The sequence below is a fragment of the Purpureocillium lilacinum genome (genome assembly GCF_023168085.1).
Source record: "Purpureocillium lilacinum CBS 284.36 DNA, scaffold_1, whole genome shotgun sequence".
Lineage (NCBI taxonomy): Eukaryota > Fungi > Ascomycota > Sordariomycetes > Hypocreales > Ophiocordycipitaceae > Purpureocillium > Purpureocillium lilacinum.
This window is the reverse complement of record NW_027072111.1, coordinates 5,073,591-5,094,372: the sequence shown is the minus strand read 5'-3', so window position 1 is coordinate 5,094,372 and position 20,782 is coordinate 5,073,591. Positions and strand designations below refer to the sequence as shown.

Below are 20,782 nucleotides of genomic sequence, written 5' to 3'. Positions count from 1 at the left end.
ACACCTCGTGCCCGATCAATCCAGCCCTCACGTCTTGCCATCGAGGGGAAAGAGATACATCGACCGAGATACCTGGTGCATGCGGCTCGAGTCAGAGTATCTGCATTTTAGAGACGTTTGGCGGCGGGATTTATGGCTGTTGCTGGCACAGCCAATGGCCTCTCAGTGGCGACGGCGGCTGAAGCGAAACGTCGCCAGATTGATAATGAGACGAGCTGGCAGCATTCATTGGGAGAAGAATGGGCTGACATAATCTTTCGTATTTCTGGGCCCCTGGCCATCAGCATGGAAGCACGATACACAGCGGCGATGCACAATCCATCGTTCTGTCTGGCTAAGCGCTACGCCATGGGCACAGTTGGACTGAGCGGTACACAGACGCCCTGCGACTACCACGCAACCGTCGCAGACGGAAGCGCTCACTAGGACTTCGGCGTCTCCGCCAGCATCGACATCTACACAGAATGATGCAGACGGCGTCTCCAGAGTTGCTGTATTGGAGGAGTGAGCATTAGAGAATGCCCTTCTCAAACGCATTATGGTGGATGGGTGGCGACGTTTCAGTTGCCGACATTAAGGTGCTTGAAGCCGCTCGGAGAAGCGGACGGCGGAGCGTCGCTTGCGAGGCGATCCGACGCGACACCTCGTGTTTAGCTGCTGTTTACATCCTGGCCATATCGTTGTGGCGGGAGCCACCCCTTGGTTCCCAGCAACTGGCATAGCCCAATGGCAAGCTTATGACGCGTACCACACGGCTCGCGGACGCGGCCAACATCGCATCCGGCACTATGGCGTGCATCCTCCCACAGGAGGATCATTTTATTGCAACATAGTTTTCGATGACTTGGCACGTAGCCTCCTTGTCATTGGTCGCACATTGGTTGGAGGCGCACTCGCGCTTCGCGCCGCGAAATAGGCCTAGCAGTAGCTGTTCCCACAGAGCAATGGGGAATCGACATAACGTCTTAGATATCTCTCGAGGAGCTTAAACAGTTGGAGCGTCCCTCATGTTGAGGGTCAGAGAATTTGGGTGTGAATCTGAACGAGCATTGTGTGAAAGTGCAGTAGATACCGCGCCGATGACTGGTTGAATTCGGTCGCTCCTACCGTGGCGCTATCGCTTAACGGGAAATCGAGGCAGCTGGTCAGAGCAAGAAAACGCGGAGCGTCGCCGCTAGCTCCACCGCTTCCAGGCAGTCATCATGTGTCGACAATCTGCTCAAAAGCGGTGATTCGCAGCTAGGCGCTTTGAATTGAAGCAAGGTTGCAACCGTGGCTACCCGTTAAGCGCCTCGGGAGGAGCCTGGGCGCATCGCCACAGGGTCCGCGATTGTGGGGAGTCGCCCCCTAGCCACTTGCCAGCGGCCGCTACGAAACCTGCTTATTCTACCACCAGCAGACGTCATGCTCTTGCGGCCTTCGCGCTGTTTGCCTTACGGCCTTCCTAGGCATTCTCTTTGCCTCCCCTTCCGGTGCTTGGCCGTGCGTCCACGTCGAGATACGCAAGCAGAGCAAATCTTCTGCAACAGGCTGTCTGGAACTAGGCTAGCAGGTCATTCGCACGAGGACGCAGAGGCGGGATGGAGCAACAGGACTCCCGCTATTTGCCGAGTGGTGGAGGCCGCTGGGCCGCGCGTATCCCCTCCCGAGCCTGTTGCTTGGACAAATACATTCGGGCGCTACATGCGCCTAAGGTGCGATTGAACCGCTTGAACGCGCCTGGTTGGCCAACAGGACCATGACTGCCAAGCCCACTGTGCCAGTCGATTTATGGCTGGAATGGAGGTTCATGCGAAGATAGTTACAGTACCAGTCTACGCCGACTAAGGCGCTTCATGAAACGCCATTAGGGCGCGTAAATCCTTGTTGGCACCTCTGGTCCCAAGTATGTACTGCCCTATCGAAGTATAAATGCGTTCTCTAGTCGCTTCATCACATCCAGACGCAGTCTCATTAATTCGAACTGGAATCTCCGCTCGCCGAGTTCTCGCCAATTATGCCCAAGACGAAGTTCAAGATCTACATTGCTGTACACAAAGGAGACCCCGTGGACTTCTCGAAATACAGGCACACTGGCATCTGGTGTGTACCTGAGGATGGTTCGTCGCATTACTACTACCATGTGAAGGGTTTGACTGGGGAGTTCATCTTCGAGCGGCGAAAAAATTTCGACCCGACAACTTCGAGAACCTTCGCCAAGAAAGTCAAGGTTGGAACGACGAGGCATTCACTGACTCCTTCTGAGCTTGCAACTCAGATGCAGTCAGTCCCGTTGGCAAACAATGATCCCGAATTCAATTGCCAGCAATGGGTCGATTACGCCCTGAGGGCGCTCTGTCACGCGAATTATTTGACGGCGGAGCAATACAGCGCTGGCCTGAACGAGATGCTCGACGCGACAATGGAGGCTGAAGATGAGAGCTTGGCATATTGAGTTTCATTTCTCCCATAATACACTACGAATCCTGCCACTTGGTAATAGCAATGTAATCAACCAATTCATCGTGATACAGCTCCGGGAAAATGTCTTCCGCATACTGCTTCCAGTCCTTGTCCGCAGTGCGGTGGAAGAACTTGACGTACTCCCAATATTCAGGATACCATCCGCTGTCCTCCCAGTCCACAAGACCGGTAATCCTTCCGTCTTTAACCAGTATGTTCCTTGGCGTGAGGTCGCAGTGGGAGAGGACAATGCGATGATTCGTTCGAAGTCGGCTCGAAAAGGCCTCCCGCACAAGTGGCGGTATTTGCTTGTGAAGGGACGACAGCAGAAACTCGTTGAATCCTCGTTCATCGTGACACGGCGCAGAATGGTACGTGAAGTACAGCCTCGTGTCGCGTATTTCCGTGCCATCACAAGCACCGATGAGGTTGGGTGGAGGAACCACGGATCTCATCTTTTCCACGATTTCTCGAAGCTGGCGAGCAAGGTCCTTTCTCTGCACAGCGCACATGTCGGGCCACAGTTTATCAAGAGATTGACCTTCGATGTAGTCCATGCGTATACGGCTCTCACCGTCAGACGCTGAATGCACATCGTGCACGGAAGGGGCTGGTATTCCAGCCTGAGTGGCGACCTTAAGCGCCTCCGCTTCTCCGACAGCTATTCGCTTCCCAGATTTGATGACGGTATTATCAGGCTGTAAAACGACTCTGCGGTTGAAGAGCTTGTGCAATGTTACAGCGCCTACTTCAAGTTAGTGGAGCCAAAATCGTCGTTAGGATGGAACCAACCTGGCTCGACCTCGTCTTCAGACTCAGATTCATCAGATGACTTCGCCTGCCCCCTGGCTTTTCTCCTTTCCCTGAGAGCAGCACTGTAAAGCGACTCGCCCGGCTGCTTGCCCCGCGAGCGCGACACAGCATATGTCGCTAACGTCGATAGACTTTTGCCTTCCATGGTATCGGTAGCCGACATTCTTCAGTAGATGAATGGAGGAAAGTCTGAGAGGTAAATCTGTGAACATTAATTGGAAGCGAGCGCGAGCAATCGCATGTCACGGTTTGATAGCACCGCAGACTCTATTCGACCGTTCCCACCCATGTGAGGAAACTCTGCTTTGGTGTCCTGTCCTGGCTGGCGCCCATTGACGGCAAGGACATGGGGGTGGAATCCTCTTGATCTGGCCAGCTGGGTCCGGGAAAGAGGGTCAACGAGTCTGGAGAAGCGTGGACACCACGTAGCGCCTTTACAGAGCTAATCAGCTAGAAGGACAGAGTGTTGAGCAGGACGACGAGCTCGCTGGAAGGCAAGGAAGGAAGATCAGCAGATTGGAGAAAATGCGGGGTGGAGCTCCTAGTCCCCGGTGACTCTGTGGAAGTTGCGGATTTGGCTCCGGTGGGGTCGCGCGAGCTGACTGAGCAATGCATGGGTGCCTGGGGCGATGCGCCCCAAAAGGTCGCGCGACCGTCGCGCGACCACGGACAATGCATCCAACAACCAACATCTGCATTTCAGCTTCCAGGAAACGGTGCATCTATCAGCATGTCGTCTTCGGCAGTCGCGCACGGAGGAAAGGGGGGAGCATTCAAAGGCGAGGCGCCTCCCCCTCTCGCCCAACCTCTTCCTCTGGTCCTGTCGGCATCTGCGTGTATCTGCAGCCCAAGCAGCCCCGTCGACAATGTCTGCCAAACGCCTTTGCCCTGAACAGATTGCGGATCGAGCTAGATGCAACGGATATGAGAGCGGTAAACACGAGGAGCGCGACAGACAGACTGGAATTACGAATTACTCGCCGCAGATACTTGTGGAACAGGAACGGGTCCTTCATATCTATGCAGTGTGAGTAGCGCTCTCTTTCCCAAGGTTTCCTACCTCTGATCAATCTTTCAGATGGAACTGGAACAGAAACGACCCCCGAGGCGACTTCGACGAGTGCAAGAAACGCGTCCTCTGCGACGGGTCGAAAGCTCCCGACCTCTTCGAGTTGAAGGACTTCTGGAGGTTCTATAAGGATCAGTCGATTGGCAGACTTGGCAACCACGCAACTGCAAGGTCCCTCCTGGCTCGCGCGAAGCAATTCAATGCAGGGTATAAACGTCGCACGGGGAGTGAGATTGGGGAGGAGACTATCGCGGAGATCAACCACGTATGTGTGTACCCGCCTTGACAGCGTACTGAGCTGACCAAACAATGCGCAGTGGTTGAAGCGAGTGCTGCCTCATGAAGAGGGAAGCGGTGTCAAGAATATAACCAAGCCCAAGTACAACTACAAACCGGCAGACCTGGACCGAAACCTGAAGGCTCTTTGGCAGTGCAAGGGCGTTGGATTTGTCCACCCGAGGACTCTGTTCCAGTTCCACTTGCTTCTCCTTCTCTATTGTCATAGTGGGGCTCGCAAAAGTGCGCTTCTCAAGCCCGGCGTAAAGTACAAAGTACGTGGTGGTGTACCGTGTACCCCCAGAAGCTGCTGGAGCTGACTCTTCCAGGACATTCAGCTCGTTCTGCGCCGAACGCCCAAGGGAGACCCGGAACTTTTCTTCAAAGTCGACCAGCGACATGTCAAGAACAACCCAGACCCAGAGAACACGAAGTCAGTATCTCGTCATTGGGTAAGGAGCAACAGATGCTGATGCTGCGATAGATTTGGAGTCACTGGTCGGGAGCATCCCTTGCTCCGGTATAACGCTGTTTTCTTCCTGTTGCAGCTTGCCTTCGTAGACGGCGCCTTGGACTGTGAACTCTTCCTCGATATAATGCGAGGTAAGGGCGACGGACCCATCCCTTGGCACGATGACTGGCAAGATGTGCCTGTCTGCCGAGCGGTTGACCGACAGGGGGTACTTCATCCGACCAAAGCCATGGGCGACGGCGCCTTCATGGGAATCTTCAAGGGATTGTTGGGCTCTGAGTATAGCTACGACAGCGTATCGATGCATGCTATTCGACGAGAACTCGGCAAGCAGCTTGATGGTAGGTATTATGAATCTCGTATTGGTAATCAGGGCTAATGTGATGCTCAGAACGATACACGGAGACAGAACGATCGCAACACATCTTGCACAAAGATAACAAAATATTTGGCACGAGCTACGTTGCGTTCGTGTCGTCATGCGACGGGTTTGCCGCTTTCATGCGAGAAAGTCCAGACCACTCGGTCATCGATTACTTCCAGGGACTGGGCCAATTTTGGCAACCCAAATTGCCGACGAGTTTGCCTGCTACTTTGGAGAGAAAAGTGCTCGAACATCCAGAAATTGGTGCATGCGATCGACAGATCCAGGATGCGGTCGATGAGGAAGCTAGGGCCAAGGCAATGACTGCCCGACAGAACATCATCAAACGACACAGAAGGAAGGCTCTCAAAGAATACAGGGTAGAGGCGATGGAAGCAAAGCAGCACGAAAGGCTCCTACACGGAGTTCCATTGACCTTGGACGACGATCATGATCCGCTTTACGACCTTATCCCGGAGAAACGCCGCCTTGCGCAGGCAATGGTTGGCAACTCGTCCTTGAGCTGCGAGGAACAGCTGCGCTACATGCGAGATGCCCTCCTCTTGCTGCAAAACGACTGGAGTGTGTATTATCGCCCTGGAGAAGAGCCCGACAAGGGGGCTTGCCGATTCTGCCATCAAACATTGGCCAGGTGAGTGTCCATACCACTTCTTAAAGAGCGTGCTCTGACGTTGACGCTGGTAGCATCAAGAAGCGGGACAGATGTAATCATGTTCATCGTTGTCGGAGAGCAGCGACGGCCAAGCTTCTCGGCGTCCTCCAATCTGAGATGACATTCTGCTATTTCTGCACGGAATTCTTGAAAACAGACGAATGGCAGGAACATTGTCGTCGTCATCTGTCAACGGTCAAGAAGCACTGCGGCGCGATAACATACCAGCATACGTTGATTCGACCGGCATTCTGTCCCATCTGCATGCAGGCGGAAGACTTATATCCGAGCGTCAGACTCCAATACTGGGAACGTGACGCTGACGCTCGGAAGCACATCGAACTATGCCACGGCTGGAATTGGACATGCCGAGGCTGTGAGTTCGTGGCTGACGGCCCAGAGTCAGGATATAGCCATCTGCACGATGTGCATCATTACAACATCCCAAAGCTGAGCTTCGCTACGAAGACGGAAACTTCCACGGGGCATACATCCAAGGCACTTCTCGATCCACCAACGGCTTCTGTTAGCAAAACGGTTGATTCTGAGACGGAGTCATGGGACCAACTCATGACTATCCCGAGCTCACCCCCGAGCAGACCCGCGGTGGAAGCGACGTGTCCAAAGCGCTCGCGCAGCACCACACCGGACTGTCTCCCACCATCGTTGTTCATGCAATGCCCAGATGCTGCAGAAGACGTGCCAGACACGTCGACACAACTCCTGGAGCGCACCGCATCCCCTGACGACTGCTCAACACCATTGCAGACGATCGACTTCCTTGTACCTCGCGAAGAAGATTTGCACCAGCGATGCAGCAGCATCAGCCTCGGAGTCAGCGACTGTGGGTCTGAGGCTGCTTGGTCTGACCTCGGGGACAGTTCGAGGCCATCGTCGCCGGCGACAGGCGAGAGTCCTTGCACTCCACCAATGGGACCAGCCATCGACTTCGTGTCATACGCATCAGATGCGCTGTTCGTACTCGACGCAATGGATGCGAGCATGACCGATGACGATGGTGAATGCGGCAATCCGTTGCCAAGAAGTCCCAAGACGCCTTGCAGGGGGTCGTCGCCATCCATGCAAGCCATCGCGCCCGTAATCGTGGATGAGGAACCCAGTGGACTCGCGTCGGAGCTTCCACAGGTGTCGCCGGTGCTCCTCCTCCATGACGAACCCAAGAGGCCGCGCATCAAGCTGAGACTCAGGCCAACCTCTGGCAGCGCATCTTGTTCGGCCATCGATCGGCCAGAGCCTGGACTCTCAACATCCACAGACGCAGCGCTGCCACGAGTTCGAATTAGGCTGAAGATCAGACCGGTAAAGAGAAGGATGGCACAGGATCAGGATGCAGGGTATGAGAAAGACGAAGGGCAATCTCATAAGAAGCGGAGGATTCTGTTGAGAACAAGATAGTTCATTGCTGCCGTGGCTGGTATGCGATTTGTGAAGATACGTTGCGAAGGTAGTAGCGGCCCAAGCATAATGAACCCGAGCTTACCTCGAGCTTCACTGTACCAGGTTGCAGCGAAGGCGCAGGGTGAGACGCGATAGAGAATTGCTGCGCATTATCGGGGATAGGCCCCTGATTACCATGGCCTATGCGATAATCGGGAACATGCTCAATGTTCATTGTTTAACATTGTTTACATGTTGCAGAGTGCTGGAACACGTGTACTTATACCCGAACCTGCAGCCCCGGACCGATCTGGCGAGCAGCCCGCTTAGAATTCACGGACTTGCACGCTCTATGCATATTGATCGACCAACTTGTGCGAGGCCCGTTCAAATCAACAATAAATTAAATGGCTACCTGCTGGACGGGCAGACCCGATCCTGTACCAAGGGAGTCCCAGGACCGCACAAACCCCATCAGCCACCAGGCCGTGTGCTCGCTGCCCGTACCGTTACTACTTCGTACACAGCGCGCAGCTCCATCCAGTGGATTCGCTGCGGCCATGTCGTACGATGTACGGCTGCTGGCAAGCTGCACTGTAGCGTCCAGACATGACGACATGACCGGGTTGATCAATTCATGTGGCTCCCGTGGGCGCAAATGAGTCTAATTTACGGGTTTCTGCAGCTGCACTCTGTCATTTTGAAGAGACCAGTCCCCGGCATTGAACATCTAAGTGCTGGAAAATTGAGTCAGAAAGTTCATTGCGAATGGGAATGCCATGGTATTTCACCATCTGGATCACCAAAATCGTGGCGCATCCAGTCTCGTCATCACAACTACGTCACGAGCCAATTAAACATTGAATCGACGAGGAAATCCGTCGTAAGACTGCCTGGATGGCATTCCGACGCAACATGACGTTTCCACGTCACTTGTACCGGAGGGAACTCAAATCATAACTCGATGGAGATCAAAACGGCCGGAGGCTTGCTGTATAAAGAGACCTAGATGTGCTGTTGTGGCATGCGTGTGTAGTTGCCAAGCCCACCACCAACACCAGCACCACGCCAACAATTCACATTCACAGAGTGGCCGATAACAAGAATTTGCAACAAGAATGTCACGAAAGGTTTGCATCACCGCCGTCGACGGCCACACGGGGTTTGCCATAGCGGAGCTCATCCTTCAGCACAAAGAGTTCTCCCGAAAGGTAGACTCGGTTGCCGGGCTGGCCATCGATCCCAAATCGGAGCACGCGCAGGAGCTCAAGAGCCTGGGGGCGATCATCGTGCAGCACAAGCCTGGCCGCGTCCGGGACATGTCCATCACCCTCGAGGAAATGGGGTGCGACACAATCTGCTTGGTTCCGCCCGCGCACCACGACAAGTTCGACATCTGCGTCGAGCTGGTCGAAGCTGCCAAGAGAGCCGCGATCCCCAACGTGCTGCTCATCAGCTCGGCGGGGTGCGACTACGCCGACACGACCAAGCAACCGCGGCTGCGCGAGTTCATCGACCTCGAATCCCTCGTCTTGCAGTCCAAGGGCGACGCCAGCACCCCTACAGGAGGTTCCCCCTGCGTTATTCGGTAAGTTTAAATGTTATGGGCGGACTGGATGATGGATATCCTTGCTCGTTGCTGACTGCCGCTCAAGTGCAGGGTTTTACGCTGAGAATTTGCTTCTGTACGCCCCTCAAGCCAAGGAGGAGGGCGTGCTCCCACTGCCCATCGGAGAGAATCACAAGTTTGCGCCTGTGGCGCTCGGTGTAAGAGCCTGAATGCTCGCCCTCGCCAGCCGGATGCTGACCGGACTTTTCCGCAGGATGTCGCACAGGTCGCTGCGCATGTTCTCACAGGCAAAGGAAAGCATGGCTTCGACGACCGACACAGAGGCCAGATGATGGTGGTTACGGGTATGTCCAGTCGCCCGCGTACGCTTGACACGTTTACAGTCTCACGAGAAACGCCCGCAGGACCGATGCTTTGCGCGGGAAACGAGCTTGCCACCGCGGCGAGCAAGGCTCTAGGCGCCGACATGAAGTTTGAGAACATCTCTCAGTCAGTCCCATCGATTCCCATGATCTGTGCAACATGTGCCGCGTGGTTCCACGCGAATAGCAAAGCTGACCGTGTCTCAGGGCCGAGGCCAAGCGAGTACTCAAAGCTCAGTCAGAGAGCGACCGATCGGAGCTGCAATACCTACTGGATTATTACAGCTTGGTCCGCGAGGGCAAGACCAACTATATCGCCACGACGGCATTTCATGATGTCACGGGAAAACACCCCACCGAACCGGACGATTTCTTCCGCATGTACGAGGATGAGGTTCGCCCGCGCAAAAGGGCCAAGCAGAATCATAAGTAGATTGAACAAATCGAATCCATCCGTTCCTGCTGTGAAAAGCCTCATGCCGACAGTGCAGCGTTGGCCGCATTGTAAATTGAGCTTTTGCTCCGGTGTGGACTCTGCCTGGACCAGGGCTAGGCCATTTTGATGTGGGATCGATCGGAGCTCAGGGCTGGAACAAAACAGGGTTCAAGGAGCATTGCCGCCGCCCAGAAACCTTCCAGAGCTGGGCTTCCCCGCAAGGTACATTTGGGTTTGCATCAGATATCGGTGAGGGCCGACAGGCAATGGGCCGGGCAACGCAGCCACCATCAAAGTTCCTCGCGGCTTTGACTACGGGAAATCTTCGAGGTTTGGTCCCAATTCATAAGTGGAATGCCAACTGTCACTCTTCCACACTGAGCGCCACCGTGCTCACTGCTGTCCACCCATGTATTTTCATGTGCGTAGATGTATGGATGTTCTCAGTCAGCGACCACCAATTCGCCTCCCAATGCCATATTCCGACATCAGCTTGACTCGTCGAATGCCCCTGTATCCCCAGCAGGATTGCCGGCAGCCAAGAAGCGCCCTATACGGGCCTTTAGCGACTCCCACTTGCCGGCGAAAACGGATTTGGCTTATGTTGGTGGTAGGACGGCATGCAACGAGGTCCAGGCCTTCTTTATTGATCTTGCCTTTCTATATACTCCTGCTCATATACACCATACAGAATTCGGCCAGTGCACGGATGGATGCTAAAACACGCATAACGCTCGATCCGCGTCGAAGGTGCCGCTGCTTCGCAAAGACAATTACACCGATAGGTAGTGTCGGCATACAATTCAGCCAAGCAGAACACACCGTCGGCCCGGCGATGCCCAGCAAGATGGCAACGCGAATGTCTATCTTATAGGGACGGCAACGACGGTCATCGAATGGGAGGGATTCCGTCTACTCACCGAACTGAACTTCCTGTGCGCCGGCGATTACGTGCATCTCGGCCCTGGCGTGAACGCGACGCGCCGGACCAATCCAGCAATTGGCTTGGATGAGGTCCCTCCCGTGGACTGCATCCCGCTTTCGCACTACCGCGAGGACCACTTCGACAGGGCGATGGAAGATTCCCCCAATCGCGCGTTCCCACGACGCCACACGCCGCTCGTTGCCTTGCTTCTCCAGAGCTCAAAGACAACCCATTTTGGGGAGTGATCATGGACGTTTTTAGACGGCGATTTGCACACCGCGTCCGGTGCAAACGTGTGGGAACGCGTTGTCCAGATCACGGGCATGCCGGGCAAGCGTGTGCCGCCAGGGCCGCTGTCAAAGGCCAACGACTTCCTTGGTGCCGTGCCTCCCACCAACGGCTGGCTGGTTCAGCTAGGCTATCTCTCCAAAGAGGCCGACCAGGCGGCGGAGCGTAACTGCGTACTAAAGGTCGGGTACTGCATATATATCTATAGTGGCACGCTATTCGTGGATGAGCTGAAGGAGATACCTAAGCGTCTGAAAGACCAGCAGCTCATGCTCATTTTACCTGTGTGGGACTACGACCCCGGGACCATCGGTACCGCTGCTGATAGTTACGATAGATGCCGAGCAGGGCCTGTAGCTGGTTCAGCTCGGCAATGTAGATGTCACGATTCCGATTCTACGACGACTGCAGCGTGTTTATGTCCCCGTTGTATGACTTTAAGGAGGAAATGGCCAAGACGCAGCACAAAGCCGTGTGCCTCGATCGTGGCGAGCCGTACGCCTTCAACGTGCGGGATTGATGCCGCGCAGACATGGAATTGTTCGTGTAGTACCTGCCATTTCGCATCCTAATCTTTGGGGAACTTGGAAAACATGTCCCTGACCTTGTCCAGTGGTGCAGTCATAAGTCCCGCGACAGTCTCGAACGGCGGCTTGTCTGGAGCACGCGGGTGACTGCGCGTCGGCACAAACATCTTTGTGCGCTCAAAGCTTCTTGCCAGCTTCTCCGAGTGGCCATCCTCAATTGCGCCCTCTAGAGCCACGAGGTCTTCCTCCTCCTCCTCCTTCATGTGCTGCTTCAAATGCTTGAAGAGGGCCAGGAGCGTGGTCGCAAACCGGGCGTCACCTGGTTTGAGGTTCTGGAACTCGTACAACTTCTCTTTGACCTGCCAGTCGCGGGTCAGCACAGCCAAGCTGGGTGGGCAAATAGAAAAGACTGAGCTATGCGTACCAACTGGTGTTCCTTGCGGTCCTTCGTGGCCATCTGCTCCCCATTAGGGAGGAATTTCTTAAAGGCAGGATACACCACCAACTCCTCGCCGATGGAATGGCGGGCCAGCTCCCACACAAACAGATTTTGGTAACGCGCCTGTTTGTCCGGGTCATTTGTGCTGATAATGCGGTTATAGTAATCCTCGAGCTCGCGGTGGTCATGCTTGATGACGCCAGTGACGCTCTGCGTCCCACCTGCATTCGTGGCGGACACGATGCCGCGTGAGAATTGAGACTTGGCTAAACCCGTTTTCGCGGTGCCATAACTCGCCAATGCAGAGCCGGTCAATGCGCGCCGTAGCGCAGTGTTGCGGAAGCCAGCAATCATGGTCACAACGTGATGTCACAATTCACCTTGTGCGGCTGTTAGTTCACGAATACGTCCGACAAACGGGTTCGGCCGACGGTCTTTTATATTGCATGTTAACCTAAGCGCGCTATAACGTGCGCGCTATGTGACGCGCGCTCATCGCAAACGACATCTACCGCAATGATGCGTCTTAATTGAGCAGATGTGGTTGGCGGACTGTCTTGTCCGAGAATGGCTTGGAGGAGTCGGCATCGTCAAGCCCACGTCATCACCAACAGCAACCTATGATCGAGTCCAAATTTTGGCAGCTTGTCGATTGCACTCCTGTGCTAGTCTGCCACACGAAGCGGTAGCTAATTATGCCTTGCTTTCACCTACACTTTTTGTCACCTTGGGCTGTTTCTGACGATACATCACGATGGCGATATCTCTGGGGGCAGCGTGGGAGCAATTGCGGCTTGTGGCCGACAACATCAGAACAGATCGGTGCCGCCAATCCCCAGCATCGGAGCTGGGACCCTAACACGAAGCTGTCGGGCGGTCACCCTCGGGGGACTGCCGCTGCCCCCAACCCACGCCCGCATTTGACACCTCTGCCATGGACGGCTTCGCCATTGCATCCTCCTGGACCAGCAACGCAAGCTGTCTCAAGCCAGCCATTTTTCGCACCATCGGCAAAATTGCGGCGGGCCAGGAATGCGACGGAGTTTCCAGCACGTACGAGTACGACGAGCATGCTCAGCCGTGCCTAGAAATAATGACGGGCGGTCACTTTCCGACGACTGGAGCCTTATCTGGACTAGACGCATGTGTCAAGCTCGAGGATGTGGTGCACACCAAGTTCGACCGCCAGTGTAACCGAGCGATCAAGTACGTCAAAGTCGCCAGCCCGGTGCGACGCGGGACGAACCGTCGGGTTGCTGGCGGTGACATGGCAAAGTCACAGCTCATTGTACGTGCAGGGCAGCGCATCCAGAGCTCGCACATTCTGCCGCTAGCATCGGCTGGAAACTCGCGGATAGAGATCGAGCGGAGACTTCGAGTTGGCATTTGGTCGACTGGGACCGAGCATACGCGAGGCGACGCCAGTATAGTGGACGTCAATGGGCCATATCTCCAGGCAGCCTGCGCCGAATATGGCGTGGAGCCGGAGTTTCTCGGCTACCTGGACAATGACGCAGAAATCGTGGCGGAACCATTCGAACAAAGGTCAAGTTGGGCCTCTACGACGTCTTGATAGCAACGGGCGGGGTCTGTGGGCAGATTCGACTGTGTGCGCGCCGCGGTGAAACTCTGTGAAGCCCGGATTGCTTTCCATGGAGTGGCAATTAGACCTGGATACCCAGTGCTATTCGCGACGCTGCCGTCGGGCAGAGCCCAAGACGTAGCCATCGTTGGGCTGCCTGGGAATCCCGGCGGCGTGCTTCCGCGTCCTCATTTTCCATTCCTGCGGCTGCTGGAAGGACGTGGGATGGAGAAATGCGTGCCCGCCATCGTTGCCATGGTGGAGGGAGCTTCTCCTAGCCATCATGATGAACGACACCCTCGCGGCAGGCGTGTCGTCGCCGAGAAATCTCAAAATAGCTGCCTGTGGCCAGGGAACCTCTCGGTGCTACATGGGCGGTTTTACGTGCACCTGCATGAGCGGCCAAGTCCTGCCAAATTGGGGCCGTTTATTGATGCGAATTGCTGGCCTGCTTTGAGGCTGGAAGCGAAGTTCGGGGGGCGCTATAGTTGACTGCTATACCGTGACGCAAAGGACTTGATCTCTGGCACCACTGTAAGTCGCACTTCAATCTTCGAATTTCGACAGACAAGTCGTCGATAACACTCCGATAGTCGGCCAAATTGCTGTGCAGGCCAATCGGACGGTCAAGTATATCGGACCGATACGGCTGAGGATGGAAAAGCTCGTCCATGTTGGAGGAGTAGCATGGCACATCACCCGGAGATAGCGTTAGCATTCAAAACCAGAATAAGTTTGTAGCCCACCTACCATCTCCAGTGACACTGTGAGTGTTTCGATCGAAGTAATCACGATCGCCTCTGTCGCTAGTTTTGTCGCCCGAAGAACGCATGGTGGGTGAGCATAAAGATGGAAGTCGCACGCCGTGCGCTGGTCGATGCCTGGCTATGGGAGTTGCCGAAAAGGTTTCTGCCAACTCCTGGTGTAGAATCTGGCTAATCCAGGTATTTGGACGTGGAATACTTGCGAGGAGGGCGACACTCGCATTGCCACTGGGAAAACTTGATATGGTGAGCAATGGCCGTGGACTAGCGAAATGTTTGCCAGCGTGTTGCCGCCCCTGAGAGCCCATCCTGGCAGGGGATAAAATCGTGCTCCAGTAGGTAGGGTACAAGGCTCCTTGTACCGCGCTATGTCCCGCGAGGCCACTAGCCCGTTTCGTCCAATTTTTGGTGCGATTTTGAGTTTTGCTCCAGTGACCTCTATAGGCTGCCGTACACGGCATTTTTGTGCCAGGATTGTTACGATGCCGCGCAACACAAGAACCGGCGGCAAAGGTTTTATGACAGTGCGCCATGTGCCGGATATGACTGCTTACTTCTACACGGGCGGTTGTGGCACGTAGTTCTCTGAGCCCTAAGTCACGGCCACTGAATGGTGCATATGTCATTACGCTCGCTCGAGCGATAGCAGCTTCGGCAATATAGCGGAACCAACGCTAGTGTGGACGCCTGTAGTTAGCAGGACTCACCTCAGCACCCTGTATTCACCTCCTTGTTGTCAGCGCATGATCCGCTTCATCGTCATGGACTTGGCCCAGCAAGGAGGTCGGGATTGCGTAGTTTTCTAATCCCCGGACCTTCCGGTTCGATGCAAAAGACTACGCAATTCTGACCTTCCGGTTCGATTGCTCCGGAACTCTGCAACTGTAGCTCAGTTCAATGATCTCATGTCGTATCGTCTTCGTGTGCACGTACTTATAAAGCCGCGATGAGGAGGTCCGCCGTACAGTCAGTCTTGTTCTCGAGACCTCAGAATTGAACTCCGAAAAGCTGCGGCCATACTACCCTGTCTGCTTCCCATCATGCCAACACTGCATCAATTGGGGATCCAACTCGCTCTGGTGGGCGCAGGCTTCCTTCAACACTGCCGTGGCCTTCCCGCCCAGACAGAATCGCAGACGACCCCAGCAGTCTCGGCCACGACGGCGTCAATCTCAAACGAGGCACCACCAGCTGTGCCAATCACAAATGTTACGTCCCACGGCCCGTATACAGGTCCTTCTCCGACGACAACGGGGGCGCTATCGACGGCTGTTGCCGGCCCGTCGATCCCTGCCTTGCCTCCAGTGCAGGAAAAGTTCGCGTATCCCGCCGACGGGAAGCTGCATGGCGAACAGCCCGCCCCGTTCACGCCTCAAGGCGGACTGGGCACCAACGGGACGGAGCCAGTCTACAGAGTTCAAAGCGACTTTGACTACGAGTCAATTGCCCTTGCTCTATACCAGGAATGGATCGAGTTGGATCTGTTCTATTGGGGCCTGGCACGTTTCTCCGTCCAAGATTTTGAGGAGGCGGGTCTGACCGCGGAAGATCGGTTCTTGCTCGAGTTCATGGCCGACCAGGAGATTGGGCACGCCACCGCGCTCACCAATATGCTCGGACCACAGGCGCCTGTGCAGTGCACCTACGACTACCCCGTTGACAGCGTGCGTGAATATATCGACTTCTGCCAGAAGTTGACGCGCTGGGGTGAGGCCGGCGTGTACGGTTTCCTCAACCACCTCGACTCCCGCGAGGTGGGACAAATCCTCCTACAATCCATCACTACAGAAGCACGCCAACAGCTCATCTTTCGGCAATTCGAAGGCTTGTTCCCCATGCCTGAGTGGTTCCAAGTTGGCATCCCACAGTCTTGGGCCTGGTCCTTGCTTGCCCCTTTCATCTCGTCGTGCCCTAAGAACCAGACTCGACTAGTGTGGCAAAACATTCCCGCCCTGCGCATCCTGAACCAGCCAAACCCTTCCAGGCTGAACGGGTCGTCGGCCTGGAATGAGACAGTACCCGACGGTTGGGGTTCAAACACGGCCAGCACCAAGTCCCTGAAGAGCAATGATTCCTGCCTGAACGCTACCAAAATAGGCGAACGCTGCGATCCAGCAACAACCCACAACAGAACCAACCCACTTTCATACCCTGGACGTCAAGTTTACTTCGAGTGGGACGAACCAGGAAAGTCCGTTGGACCAAACAACAGCTACATTACGAATACGACCGCTGGCCAGCCTCAATTTGTGGCCTGGGTGACGCAGCTTAACGTCACGTACTCGCCTCTGCACAACGTGTCTGGTCAGAGTGCCTACACATTCCAACCCAACACTTCAACATTCGCAGGTGATCCCGCTGTAAACGGAACGATATTCGTCGTGCTGACTGACCTTGACCTGTTCGTCACACCGTTCAATATCTCGATGCTGAATCCTCATGTGGCAGCTCTTGGAATGTATCAGGCAGGCTAGACCTTGGTCCGGCTAGAGAATGGGAATTGGATGGGGAGTTTGTGCTGAAGAAATGTCGTGGCATATTATTAGACAGGATGGGACGGGATGGATGAGAAGGTTGGGGGTCGGAGTACACGATATAGATGCCGTTTCTTTCCGTGCATTATACTATAAACGTCATCAATACCTCTGCCGAGCCAAAACTATCCGATCTAGGAGATTGCCGGTGCTCTTTGCACACGGCCGCACAGGAACCTGGTCATCGTCAGCAGCAGCAGGGCAGCGTTCAAGTGATAGGAGAACCTCGGCAGCAATCCGGATAACTGGCAGTCCAAGACGTGTACAGACAGGCGAGGCTGCCGCAATTGCAGGACGTGCCGGTGTCCGTTCTGTGGGTGCCGGCAGGGCATGAGGGCTCTCGGCCGTGTGCTCAAAACTGACAGCCCTGGCCCGCACCTCCAACATATCTCGTGCATGACCTGGCGCTCGAAAGTGCCAATGCTGAGCCTTGCCCTGGCAGCCTGTGCCGCTGTTGCGGACGCTCTTGCCCAATGATGGGCTCGGGTTCCCAAATATGCACATCAAGCACCGCTCGTCGAAGGAGGCCCGGGTCAGCTGATGTTCCGGGCCTCCTCCGACAGGGTCGGGGCATAGGCCAGTATTTCTATCCAGGTCTGTCCCCCCGCTTCTTCGCAGCTCCTCATGTTGTTTCCTTCCTTCATCGCCATCCTGAACACGGTCATCAGCGGTGTTCCAGCCCGATCAAAGCCAAAGCCACGAGAATGGACCCGTCCTCAGCGACATGTGTCACCGTCAATCGGCTCGACGCTCAAAGCATGGAAGCGGACGACATGAATATCGACTGTGAGCTGCGATTTGACAGCGGCCATCTCCAGGAGGGCCCCAAAATGACGGTCGACGATACCGCCGTTGCAGCAGCGGAGAATGACAAGGTGTCCGCCCTGTTCACGCCCACCAGCAATGCAACGGCAGCCGAGGACTAGGGAACTGTAACCCTTTGCCCGCTGAAAGGAAGACTGGTTTCCGTCTTTGCCTTGCATATTTCCGGTTGCATTCTCTCCAGCTGGACAAGTGGCCGCAACAGGCGTGATTTTGCCGCGCGAGTCATCGCATCCATTCGCCGCTATGGCGGCTTGTTGCCGTGAGCCATTCTAGCCTCGGGTCTCTTACGATCCTAAGAGCCGCATAGGCGTAATGGGCGAGGCTATGTCCACATACGACTACCTCCATCACCATCCCGTCTTAGACCAGCTTCCGGACACATCAAAAGAACACCGTATGCACGTCTCTACTGTACCTCGGCCATACCACCCGTGGCAATAACTGTAATTGGATAAACGGGCAGGCCCAGAAGATGGCGAGGCTACTGTAAGTCCGTAATTCACACGTACAGTAACGGCTAAGTGCTCACCATGTGACATTGCTGGCCCTCCTCTGGACTTGTGTCCACATGCGTGTTCCTCGGAATCGCGTGGTCACCATCGGACGCGGCAGCAGCTTATCGACCTAGATCTGCCTTGATCTCATGTCCTGTGGTCCCATAACGTCCTGTATATAAATGGACACACCTCCACGCAACGACGTCGAGAAAGTGACATGACCTGTAGCAGCCGACGACAAGCAGAGACTGGACGGCAGGAAGCGACGGACGCGGCTGCTCGAACGCGGCAACAGGAGATGCCACCAGGAAATGTCAGGAAGCCGGCTTTAGCTGCGACGTAGCATGCACCCGAATTGTGCCAAGACCGCGTGTGCTACGGTGATCTGCTTGTCGAGTTTTGCACAATGTCGGCCATTACCATAGTCGACACTTAGGAACTAGCCGTCGCCATGCAACCACGTTGCGACGCTAACATGTACTAAAGCTACCACACCCGACGCAAGAACTAGACAAAATGGTTTCCCCCTGCTTCGCAATGATCTGCACGGCAATCTCTGACTACCGGTACGTAACATGTCGAGAAACTGACATGTACCGTAGCTGCCAACACGAAGCAGAAGAATAGGTCGGCGCACGTCCCTGCCCTTGGTGGTCTGCATGTCAACAATCGGACGAAGCGGGTCCCGGCCGCCGCATCCACTTTCGTACACTAATCGACCACGTCAGGGAGCAGACGAAGTGAGATGCAGGCAAACGGCGCGACAAGAAGCAAACGATCGGTGGGTAACTGCCACGTGAAGAACAGGACAATCGCACGCTCTAAGAGTAATCTGCATGCCAAAAACTGGACGGCGTACCCACAGCGTCGCACAGCACATGGCGCTGACACACCATACGCGAATCCAAATCATGAGCAGCATGACACGAGTTGGACGACGCCCTCTACGCATGGCAGGAAGTGTCACGCTGCCACCTCATCTGGATGCAGCCCCGTATCCAAATTCATCTTTCGGACCGCGCGGGCCAGATTGACCACACCTGACCACACTTCAATGGTGTGGTCTGCTGGTCAGGAACCGGAAGACATGGTAGCGGGAGACACCGCTCAACGACGCCCAGAAAGCGGCGTCTGGGTCTGGTCGGCTGTCCACTTCACTTGCAATACAGTACTCCATGTCCATATAGAACTGGACGCGTTTTCACAGTGCCACAACTCGCCCCGGCTCCATGGCAATGCCGGTGTGGAATGACAAGTCTCTACCGGACAACGGTACACATGGGCCAATTCATGCTTCTCCTTGGCGGGGGGTATGGAGCCCTTCTGTACCATCAGTCTCCGCACTTTCGGTGCGCAAGGGCCCACGGGATATGGCCGATTGCTCACAGCCTTCCACACCACCCAGAGCCGGCCACATTCACAACCCCCCTTTCCTATCCTCGGCTGGGGATGGAACATTGTCCGTAATTAGAGCAAGTGCGGGCTGTCACGGCTCCAAAAGTTGCGCAATTTGTCCTTTGAGGCGACTTGGAGAGTGCTGCCGTGCCGCCAGGTCGTTGACGTCTTGACCTGAGCCGATGGAGTGCATTCGTATTGCTCACACCCAACTTTTGCGATGCGGTCTTTCTCGGTCCATCAGCTGTCTACGTACTGCTGCACTGTACCTAAACCTCACCCGTCGTGGTACGAAAAAGAGTATCGAAGTTTGCGAGTTGGTGCTACTAGCTCTGGCGGAGGGTGACCGCGCCTTCGTCCTCGATACACCACCGATCTCGATTGCGAAAACAGCCGCATGCATCATGGCTGCAACCTATTGGCACGCGGCCGTGCAAACGGGCAGCACACGGCCGACTGCAAGCATTTATGTGTCATTGTTTGTTCTGTAGGGCACTGACGCAGCAAGCTGTTCTGGACGTGTGCTCAAGCAACGCGACCAGTACAAAGAATTGTGGCGTACTGCTCTGCAGCTGTTCTGCGCAATGTGGTTCTGGAGATAAAGTTCATCGAGAGTCGATAGCCTGGTACATTCGATCTATTGGGCTCGCATGTGATCTTCAATGTCTGGCAGTATGCGCCGCTGTGATCCAGCTGCTGGGGTATCTGAATCCCAGGACTGTGCACGAAAGTATTTCTTGCTCGTCCCTTTATTAAAATGAGATTGACGATTCGTGTCTGCGAGGATGCAATTTGGATTCTTGCGTCTCTTTGACCTGGGCCAGTCGTATCTGGTGTTTGCTATTTTGCGACAAGGGTCATCTCCCTGAGTACCGTTGACCCGCCGCTAGGCAGTGACATGCAGTGACGGCTCGAGGGAAATCGAATTCCCTTATGCATCAGCACAACGCCGGACTCAGCCGGATACTGCGGCTGTGTGTTTGGAGGCTCTGCGTTTTTTCCTTATTGATGCAGCATGGCACCGGCACCAAGCGGTGCATCTTTGGTCCTGCGCCACTGACGACGAGCATCTGCAAGTCAAACATGACTTCCCGCAAGTGCCCGTACATTGACAGCTCAAGTTCTCGCGCA

General features: G+C 55.1%; 7 protein-coding genes across 7 annotated transcripts; 5 read left to right on the top strand and 2 right to left on the bottom strand.

Annotated features, from left to right (window-relative positions):
• Positions 1 to 2,456: 2,456 nt before the first annotated feature.
• On the bottom strand, positions 2,457 to 2,999 carry PLICBS_001198 (uncharacterized protein; the record flags this gene model as incomplete). Its single annotated transcript, XM_065599758.1, has 1 exon — positions 2,457 to 2,999. The coding sequence occupies one exon, from the start codon at positions 2,997 to 2,999 to the stop codon at positions 2,457 to 2,459; it is 543 nt and encodes a 180-aa protein (XP_065455830.1).
• Positions 3,000 to 4,121: 1,122 nt separating this feature from the next.
• Positions 4,122 to 5,161, top strand: PLICBS_001197 (uncharacterized protein; the record flags this gene model as incomplete). Its single annotated transcript, XM_065599757.1, has 5 exons — positions 4,122 to 4,282; positions 4,334 to 4,589; positions 4,642 to 4,875; positions 4,930 to 5,033; positions 5,149 to 5,161. 5 exons carry the CDS (start codon positions 4,122 to 4,124, stop codon positions 5,159 to 5,161), a joined length of 768 nt encoding a protein of 255 aa, XP_065455829.1.
• A 3,464-nt stretch (positions 5,162 to 8,625) lies between these two features.
• On the top strand, positions 8,626 to 9,872 carry PLICBS_001196 (uncharacterized protein; the record flags this gene model as incomplete). Its single annotated transcript, XM_065599756.1, has 5 exons — positions 8,626 to 9,095; positions 9,163 to 9,274; positions 9,331 to 9,421; positions 9,482 to 9,566; positions 9,647 to 9,872. The coding sequence occupies 5 exons, from the start codon at positions 8,626 to 8,628 to the stop codon at positions 9,870 to 9,872; spliced, it is 984 nt and encodes a 327-aa protein (XP_065455828.1).
• Positions 9,873 to 11,123: 1,251 nt separating this feature from the next.
• On the top strand, positions 11,124 to 11,608 carry PLICBS_001195 (uncharacterized protein; the record flags this gene model as incomplete). The annotated part of the gene is made up of 3 exons (XM_065599755.1): positions 11,124 to 11,400; positions 11,426 to 11,441; positions 11,500 to 11,608. 3 exons carry the CDS (start codon positions 11,124 to 11,126, stop codon positions 11,606 to 11,608), a joined length of 402 nt encoding a protein of 133 aa, XP_065455827.1.
• A 48-nt stretch (positions 11,609 to 11,656) lies between these two features.
• PLICBS_001194 (uncharacterized protein) lies at positions 11,657 to 12,408 on the bottom strand (the record flags this gene model as incomplete). The annotated part of the gene is made up of 2 exons (XM_065599754.1): positions 11,657 to 11,974; positions 12,040 to 12,408. 2 exons carry the CDS (start codon positions 12,406 to 12,408, stop codon positions 11,657 to 11,659), a joined length of 687 nt encoding a protein of 228 aa, XP_065455826.1.
• Positions 12,409 to 12,988: 580 nt separating this feature from the next.
• On the top strand, positions 12,989 to 13,627 carry PLICBS_001193 (uncharacterized protein; the record flags this gene model as incomplete). The annotated part of the gene is made up of 1 exon (XM_065599753.1): positions 12,989 to 13,627. One exon carries the CDS (start codon positions 12,989 to 12,991, stop codon positions 13,625 to 13,627), a length of 639 nt encoding a protein of 212 aa, XP_065455825.1.
• A 1,979-nt stretch (positions 13,628 to 15,606) lies between these two features.
• On the top strand, positions 15,607 to 16,874 carry PLICBS_001192 (uncharacterized protein; the record flags this gene model as incomplete). Its single annotated transcript, XM_065599752.1, has 2 exons — positions 15,607 to 15,613; positions 15,634 to 16,874. 2 exons carry the CDS (start codon positions 15,607 to 15,609, stop codon positions 16,872 to 16,874), a joined length of 1,248 nt encoding a protein of 415 aa, XP_065455824.1.
• Positions 16,875 to 20,782: the final 3,908 nt, after the last annotated feature.